The sequence below is a fragment of the Macrotis lagotis genome, chromosome 2 (genome assembly GCF_037893015.1).
Source record: "Macrotis lagotis isolate mMagLag1 chromosome 2, bilby.v1.9.chrom.fasta, whole genome shotgun sequence".
Taxonomy (NCBI): Eukaryota; Metazoa; Chordata; class Mammalia; order Peramelemorphia; family Peramelidae; genus Macrotis; species Macrotis lagotis.
This window is the reverse complement of record NC_133659.1, coordinates 104,301,377-104,310,139: the sequence shown is the minus strand read 5'-3', so window position 1 is coordinate 104,310,139 and position 8,763 is coordinate 104,301,377. Positions and strand designations below refer to the sequence as shown.

Below are 8,763 nucleotides of genomic sequence, written 5' to 3'. Positions count from 1 at the left end.
CGCGCACGGCACGCGGATGCGTCATCAGTCGGGTCAAGGGTCACGAGACCCCGGCCCCCGGCCCGGCTGGGCGGCACGTGGGTGTAAGCCGCGGACTGGCACTGCCCGCTGACTCAGATCCGAGGACTCCGCTTAGGCCACCTCCGGCCGCCCGTCCTCCGCCGCCGGCGCGGGAGGGCCGGTCTCCTTGGAGACCAGACGCGCCTGCTGCGCACGCGCGGCGGCCGCCGGGCCGGCTGATGCAACTCCGCCGGCCCCGCCCCCCGGACGCCGCGGGGCGGGTCAGAGGCGGCCGGACCGCCGGGGGCGGGGCGGGGCGGGGGCGGGGCCGGAGCCCCGGATGAGGGCCAGAAAAGCCCCCGCCCCGCCCCGCCGGCGGCTGACGTCCGTAGCGCGCGGCCGGGAGCAGGACGTGCGGCGCCGCGCCCTGTCGCGCTCCGACCCTGCCCGCCGCCCCGTCCCGACGCCGCCGCGGCCATTTTGGGTCCGTCCGTGCCCCGGAGCCCCGCAGCGCCCCCCCCCCTCCATGGTGGCGCGGCCCTCGCCCGCCTGAGGCCGCTCCTGCCCGGCCGCCCCCGGCCGCCCCGCGCCATGCACGCCGCCCGCGCCCGGCCCCCCGGGCCCTCGCCCCGCCGCCGCCCCCCGCGGCGCCCCCGCCGGCCCGGAGCCCCGGCCCCGCCGCTCGGCCGGACCCCCGCCGCCTGAGCGCCCGCCCCGCCGCCGCCCCGAGCCGAGGCCGCCGGCGCGCCATGGAGCCCGGGGCCCCGGAGCGGCCCGTGGTCCCCGCGCCCGCCGCCCGGGCCCGGGCCTGGCTGGCGCGGCTGCTGGCGCCGCTGCCCGGCCTGCTGCGCCAGCTGCTGCTGTGGGGCCGCCTGCTGGGGGCCGCCCTCCCCGGCCGCCGGCTGCAGCCCGCCGCCCCGCCGCCCGAGGAGCCCGCGCCCAAGGCCGGCCCGGCCCCGCGGCTGTGGGGCGCCGAGCGGCTGGCCGAGCCGGCCGCCGCGGGCCCGGCCCCGCCGCCCCTCCGCCGCCTGCGCGTCGTCTCGTACGTGCTGACCCCCGGCGGCCTGAGCTGCCTGGCGCACGTGGAGCTGGCCGGCCCGGGCGGCCCCCCGAGCCCCGGCGGCCCCCGCAGCGCGCCCAAGGCCCCGCCGGCCCGGGACGGCCTGCCCGAGGCCCAGCACCTGCGGATGAAGCGCCTGGAGTTCCTGCGCCAGGCCGGCAAGGGGCCCGCGCTGCCCAGCCCGGACCAGGACCACGGCTACCACAGCCTGGAGGAGGAGCTCGGCCTGCTGCGCCGGGAGCCCCCGCAGGCGCCCCCGGGAGCAGAGGCCCGGCCGGGCCCCGCCGAGGCAGGCGCGCCCGGCCTGGGGGACGGCGAGGGCCCCGGAGCCCCGCGGCCCGGCCCCGGGAAGGGCTCCGCGGCCGGTGCCGGCCCGGACAGCCGCGGCGGCTTCCCCGGCCCCTGCAGGCCGGCTTGCAGCAACAAGCTGATAGATTACATCCTGGGGGGCGCCACCAGTGACCCCGAGACGAGCCCGGACTCCGAGGCCGAGGACTGGGATCGGGAGGCCGAGGATGACGGCTTTGACAGTGACGCTTCTCTTTCGGAATCCGAGCCCGGCCGGCCGCCCTCGGCAGACCTGCGCCTTTGGAACTCGTTCCGCAGCGGCGACCCGTATGACCCGCAGAACTTCACGGCCGCCCTGCACACCGCCGCCGCGGCTGGCAGCGGAGACCGCTACGGCTCCGGGGACGACGGCTCGGAGAAGTCGGGGGCGGAGGAGGACTCCTGGACTGGAAGCCCACCCGGCTCCCCCGACCCCAGCTCCGGAGAGGACGACGACTGGGAGTCGAGCGCAGATGAGGCAGAGAACCTAAAGCTCTGGAACTCTTTCAGTAACTCCGAGGACCCCTACAACCCTTTTAATTTTAAAGCACCTTTTCAGACAGCAGGGAAAAAAGGGAAAGACAAATGTGACTCCAGTAGACGAATTAGGTCAACAGTAGCCATCTCTCGGAGTGAAACCTTACTTAGTTGTAAGGTCCAGCTGTTAGGGAGAGGAGAGACTGGAATCTCAGACTTTGTCCAGTATGGGATTCTTCCCAGAGAAAGGCACACAGCCACCGGAAGGAAAAAGGTAAAGTTCTTCTTGATGTGTTTGAGGAATAATGTGTATTTTCATATTTTCATAAAGGTCCATAGGAATATTTCCTTACTTAATTTACAATCCAGTGTCAAAAAAGGTAATTTTAAGTTACGTAGAAATTCCTTCACTCGTGAGACACTTGCAGTTTTGAGGAACAAAAGCATTACATTTTACAAAAATCTTTTTGTAATGCTTTGTAGATTACAATGACATTTGTGAAGATTCTGTTTTAATGAATTAAATATTTTTACTAATATATGAGACTATGATATTGAACTTTCTGTTTCATTTTATATTTTTAATAGTTCCAGAAATGGTGGCAGTAAAGTTGAAGGCTACACGAACCTATGATATTTATGTTTGATTTTTTTCAATATAAAAACAAAACTGCCTCTCCATGGCTAATTTGTTAAAAACTTGGTTTTGACTAGACTGCCTAAAATAGGAAATTTTAGAACTAGTTTGATGTACCACTAATAGCCAGAGCCTAGTTAGATATAGTTATTTCTTGTATATAACTTGAATTATTTCTTACTCTTAAACCTGTGGTGAAAAACTTACTGCCAAACCGGTTCCTAGAAAGTATTACCATTTACCACCTCATTAGAAAGAAACCTGGTAACCTTGTCTTTATGAATTTCCTTTAATTCTGTTTTCTCTAAAAGTAAAGACTTTTATGGTTTCTGCTAATGAATGAGTGTTTTTTTATTTGTTTTTAGTTTTCATATTATTTTTTAATGACTAAAGTCAGTTTTTCTCCACCCTTTTTCCAAGAAGAGAAAGGACTGGGACTGAGGCTCTTCAAAGACCTCCTTTTGACCAAAAAAGGGCTTTGGTCTCATTCTGCTACACCAATAGGGTTTCATGAGTGTACAGCAAATTTTTGGTTCAGGAAATTTTTAACTCCCATCATGAGGCCTTCATTTTTCTGGAGTATTTAAGGGACATTCCCTCAAGATGACATAAATTTCTAATATTAAAATGTTCAATATTTAAATCTCCACATATCTGATTAGAAATTGCTTTTGTCCCAGTTATAGCACTCTAGTTTAGGATCTTGGTCCTGTTGCTTAAAGTCTAGATCTCAAGTTTTCTCATCTATAAATTGAAGTGATTGGTTTTAGGAAATACAGAAAGCACCTTAACAACTCTAGAATTCATTGAAAAGAAAAAAAAATTCTTGTCTATGAAGTATTTGTAACCTTTTGTCATTCTTGGGGAGGGGTGGGGGAGAGACAGTTGGAGAGTTGTTAAAAACATAATTCTTAGAAATGTACCTACGGGCTATCTTGAACCCTTTGCCCATAGTAATTCTGTAGAAAAGGAAGTGAACTTTGACTTTAACAGTTTAGAGCCACTTCCTCTGTACTTAGATTTTGAATTCAATGGCATCTTACTGTGTAAGTTTATGTTGTTTGCAACATGGGGGAACAATATGGATATCATTGATGGAAGAATATGGATATCATTTGATACTTAAAGTGCTTTTAGATCATAAGATAAATGGAAGGGCATTTTTAATGACATTTATTTAATCCAGCTCCTATGCATTTCACTGGTGAAGAGAATTGAAGCCCAGAGATGTAAGGTAATTTGCCTGAGGTTGCACAGGTAGTTAAAACAGGAATGTAGTAGTTTGAAATCCTTTGTAACATTTTTCCTAGTGACCCAATAAGTGAATAATGACTTGAATGCAATATCTAGTATTATATTACAATACTTGATAATTATACACAGGGGCATTCTTTGGCCTGATGTAAAAGGAATGAAAGCAGTGAGCCACAATGGGATTGGCTGATGTAACTATTGACCATGCTTTAAGGCAGATATTTACATACTGGAGTCTGATCTTAGTGCTATATTATTATTTAAGTAAAAGTTAAAAAGTAGCAAAGATTCCATTGTTTACCCTATTCTATTTTGTCCTTTATAAATTTTTCCAATAATTTTGGATATACCAGTTTAATGGAAAGTTTTAAAAAAAGACATTTTGTTATTTGATACATATTAAACCTTATTGAAAGCGTTATTTGCCAATATTTGAAGAGAATTTTAAACTAATGGAATTATTTTAGAAACTTGTCATTTTAATAGATTTATATATATATATATATTTTTTTTTGCATCAACTAGTTCCCCTTGTGTTCCTCCTACTGCCAAAGTCATCTTTTACAATAAAGAAATTTTATTAAGATGAAGAAAAATCAATCAATGCCTAAAAACATCACAATATTCATCATTCCATGCTTATGGACTTATTGGGTAAAGCTTATCTTACAACATGTCATTTTAAAAGATTCCTAAATTTACAGTTTAAATGTGTTCTTAGACACTAACTTGTGTGACCCTGGGCAAGTCACTTAACCAAGTTTGCTTTAATCCACTGGAGAAGGAAATATCAAACTATTTGCCAAGAAAACCTCAAGGAGACAAGTATGGTGCAACAGAAAGTTAATCTAAAATAAATTATTTCAGAAAAAAAAATTGATTTATATTTCTGTCTTGAAAGCACTTACACAGGTATAAGAGGCATTAATATCTTTATTGATTCTGTTATACCTAAGAATTTTCATAGAATTTGGAGTTGTGAAGGACCTAAAATGATTCAAGTCATTTCATTTCAATGTTGGAAACTTGAGAACCAGTCACTTAACCAGGTGTTCAGTAGCAGTGGTGAGATTTAAATCTGTGACTTCTGACACTCTAAGAGTTCTTTTTTTCCATTGTATCATAAAAATTATTTATGCCTTCTCAAGTTTTTTAGGTCTCAGTTCTATACGGGCAAAGGAAGTCTTATTAAAAGACATTGGCATATTTTAAATTTCCAGAGAATATTTTGAGAAAAAAATTTGTTTGATTTCCTATATTAAATTATAAACCTAAGCAACTTTATAGGGAAAAATTAAGCCTAATTGGTATTTAACCATATTGTTCCAAACTTGTTTTTGTGGGTGGGTGTAGAAAGCAAAGTTCTAATCAGTAGGTTCTGAAAAATACTACAGAATCCTTTGAGTCAGCTTAAAACTAAACATTACAGGCAAATGTTTGCTTAGGCTACATAATTTAGAAAAATATTGCCACTGGCAGAAGACATAATAAGTAAGTTTGTAAATTTAAATATCCTAATCGGATTATAATGTCTTTTGTTAACTATAAAAGCTAAATAAACATGAAAAAAAGTCTTAATTTTTTTAAAAATTCAACCTTCATCCAGATAGTGGTTAGTAAGAATTTTCTAATGTTATATAAGCCTGCATGTGATATTGTAGATGGAGAGGACCCTCAGAGTCATGAAGCTTAAATCCCACTTTTGATATATAACTTTCTGTGACCCTGGGCAAGTTGCCAAGAACACAGAGAAGGTGCCAGCCTTCATTGGTAGAGAGAATTCAAGAGAGTAAGATAAGTCCCTATCCCCTATTCCCTCATACTTCTAATAAACTTGTTAGAGAAGACAGTTTGAATATGATAATTGGAGATAATATAAAATTAAGGACTAAGTGCAGTAGTACTAAAAGTGCTTACATATTTTGTTTGAATTTTAAAATAATTTTGTCTGTGTAGGTGACTTTTCTTGAAGAAGTTACTGAGTATTATATAAGTAGTGATGAAGATCGCAAAGGACCCTGGGAAGAATTAGCAAGAGATGGATGTCGGTTCCAGAAACGAATTCAAGAAACAGAAGACGCTATTGGATACTGCTTGACATTTGAGCACAGACAGAAAATTTTTAACAGACTCCAAGAAACATACTATGAAAGATTTAATGTTTTCTAGCGACTGGAAGATGATTGCCTTGTCCATTAATACACTACCTCTTAACATAAGAGGTCTTCCTTTTAAGAGCTGAAGTTGATAACTGCCCTATAGTTTCTGAGGGAATGAAATTTGGATGCAGTGTCCCCAACTTAATATTACTTGTGTGCAACAAACCTACTTTTAAATATATGTCTGGTTTTATTGTTGAAATGAGACCTCTTGATGAAGAAGGCTAGGAGTGTGGGAGTGTGTGGCTTTTTTTAATTCTTATTTTCTTGAAGAAATTAATCCTATTATATAAGTTCAATGTGTTTTGAACATTTTTTTTTTTTTTTGCTTTTGGGGAAGAAGATGGGACCTATTAAGTTGTAATTTTGCACTTTTTAAATTTTGAAGGGAAACAATATTTATAGGGTTCAAAGCCCACTTTCTTTTCTAATTTAAAGTATGTATGCCTGTCTAAAGTCTTTGTGCTCTTTATAGTTTTCTTTTTCACTCCAACAAACAGAAAATGGATCTTTTATTTTCTGTTATATTTTTCCCACCTCCTTAAATATTTGCTCTCTAGCCTTAAGGCTAAGATTACTGATCTTGCTTATGCTACTACTAAGTTAAAGTAAATTTATCTCAAACTTTGTCTTTTGTTAAAGGAAATATTGGTGGTAAATTTTAATTTTATTTCAGACAAAACCTGGCCTCAGTGATCAGAATGGCCAAGAACAATTGTAAAAATACTATTAACCTACTTTTGGAAACTTATCTTTACCCATAAGTTGTAACTTTTCACACCTGAAAAATTTAGAAAGTACTATGAACCCAGTCTCTTGAGAAAGTTTCTTTACAGTTTTCATTTGATTCCTCACTGTATATTCAATTTTAATTTTTAAAAGGCAGAAATTGATTGACATAAAACTTTAATATTCAAAATCTCTAAAAAGCATTATAGCACCATCGCACATGCTTGCTTTTATATTTTAATCTTAAGCCTGGTTGAATTTTGCTGGGCAGCGGGTAAAAGGGTTCATGGAGCAATTTGGTTTGATTGCTTATCTTAAAAAACAAAAACAAAAACAAAAACAAACCAGTGTTATTAATACCATGCCTCAGCACTGTCACTTTGAAAATTTGTCAGGGTAACACTGTGAACTTGGAAATTGGCAGTTTTGAATTCTCCAATTCCAAATGTTGGAATAGAGACTTCAGTCATTCCAAGTTTGTGTCAAAAAAAGTGGCGGAAAAAATTGGTAAAGCCCAATTCCTTTTGGAAAGGATAGTACTGTAGATTAATAACTAGACAATGTTAGTAATAACTTAGCCCAAAGGTTTTGTTTCTCTGCTTGTGCAGTTGTTGCTTTGAGTTTGTTTCTGTTCTCCGGGTTTGTGCATTTGCTTTCTTGAAGGAACGTTAACTATTTTAAAAAGTCTCTCTTTTTTTTAAAACTTATAGGTAATGGAAGACATGAGTAGGAGAAAAGATCTCCAAATCTAATTTAACTGTGTGTGTGGGAGAGAATTCTTTAGATCAGGAACTAGTGGGTTAGACAAGGCCTGGAAAGGTTTACTACCTCAGCTCATCCTCTACCTGGCCACTATTCCATTTATGTCTGGTTTACTCTAAAATCCACTCTGATTGCTTTACCATATAGATGTTAGCATTGGAAAAAAGTCCTTATTTTTTTTCTTTCAAAATAGACCTCCCTTTAAGTTTGGAAAGAATCAAACTGCTTCTAGGGTTAAATTTTATGTATATCACACAGATGAGTGCTTTTACTAAGGTACTGATAACCATACCTTGTATGATCTGCTAAATAATCCCTTAAGCTATTTTAAATTACAAACAGATCTCATAATTAGAAAACCTTGCATCATTTGCCCTAGTTAAATATTTTGATATAGAGAAATTTCCTTTTAAATTGAAAACTTAATGTCTTCACAGGATTAGTTGGTGCAGATAAAATCCTTGTGTAATTCTTGTGTACATAGAAACTATGAGACATCTACTTTGATTGGACTTTAGAACAATATTCATTTGGGCCCTTTTTATATTCAACCCCTGGGTTGGGGGTGACAGGCAGGGAAATAGACCACTACAACTGTGAATAAACTTCTTTGTTAGGCATTTTTTCCTCCCAAAACCTGTTTTTTAAGTATTGGGGCTTGAGGGTTGTGAGGAGAGGAAACCAAATTAGAATTTGAAGAAAATCAGAGTCCTGTCAATTTCCTTCTAGCTATAGGGTAAACTTGGTGGTACTTTTCTTAGCTATAAAAAACTTTAAAATTGTAATGGTGCTTTAAGTGGCAGTGTAGTATGTGGGAGATTTTGTACAGAGATGTGCTTGTTTCTGAGTGTTGAAATATTATAAAGAGCACTTCTTCATTTTCATCTATAAATCAAAACTGTAACTAATTATCAGATTTTATTTTTATATAATTTTGCAGAGTATAAAACTGGCAAACCTCTAGATTGGCTTTTACAGACCCAGGCTGATGTAAATGTAACTAGTTGGGGTTTTATAACTAAAGTTATATTTCAGTGTTTAAACTGTTCAAAACTAATCTTGTAAAAATTGTAATAAAAATATTTGCATCGATTAAATGGGTTTGTAATAATTTCTTAAGATTACTGCATCTCAATTTATTCAGTCCTAATTTGTTTAATATTCTTATTATCTTCTGGTATGGAGGTGATTTTTATTTTCTAAGACTCTGCCAAGCCGATTATAAGCTCCTGCCAATCTGAAAAGTGACACAGTCATCCAAGAACCAAACAATAACTGCACTTAGAAAGTGGAGAAAGTTTAGTTACCAGGAATTTTGCAAGAGTGGATGTTTTGGTCTATATGAAATTTGTGAATCT

At 42.9% G+C, this 8,763-nt stretch overlaps 1 protein-coding gene across 1 annotated transcript; it reads left to right on the top strand.

Annotated features, from left to right (window-relative positions):
* Positions 1–749: 749 nt before the first annotated feature.
* PPP1R15B (protein phosphatase 1 regulatory subunit 15B) lies at positions 750–8,502 on the top strand. Its single transcript, XM_074220899.1, has 2 exons — positions 750–2,138; positions 5,712–8,502. The coding sequence occupies exons 1-2, from the start codon at positions 750–752 to the stop codon at positions 5,922–5,924; spliced, it is 1,602 nt and encodes a 533-aa protein (XP_074077000.1). The 3' UTR covers positions 5,925–8,502.
* The last annotated feature ends 261 nt before the right edge of the window (positions 8,503–8,763 follow it).

Excerpts from the sequence above, each read along its gene's own strand:
- PPP1R15B (XM_074220899.1), top strand. The coding sequence starts at position 750 with ATGGAGCCCGGGGCCCCGGAGCGGCCCGTGGTCCCCGCGCCCGCCGCC. Across the intron at positions 2,139-5,711 it reads CAGCCACCGGAAGGAAAAAG|GTGACTTTTCTTGAAGAAGT; the intron begins GTAAAGTTCTTC and ends TTGTCTGTGTAG.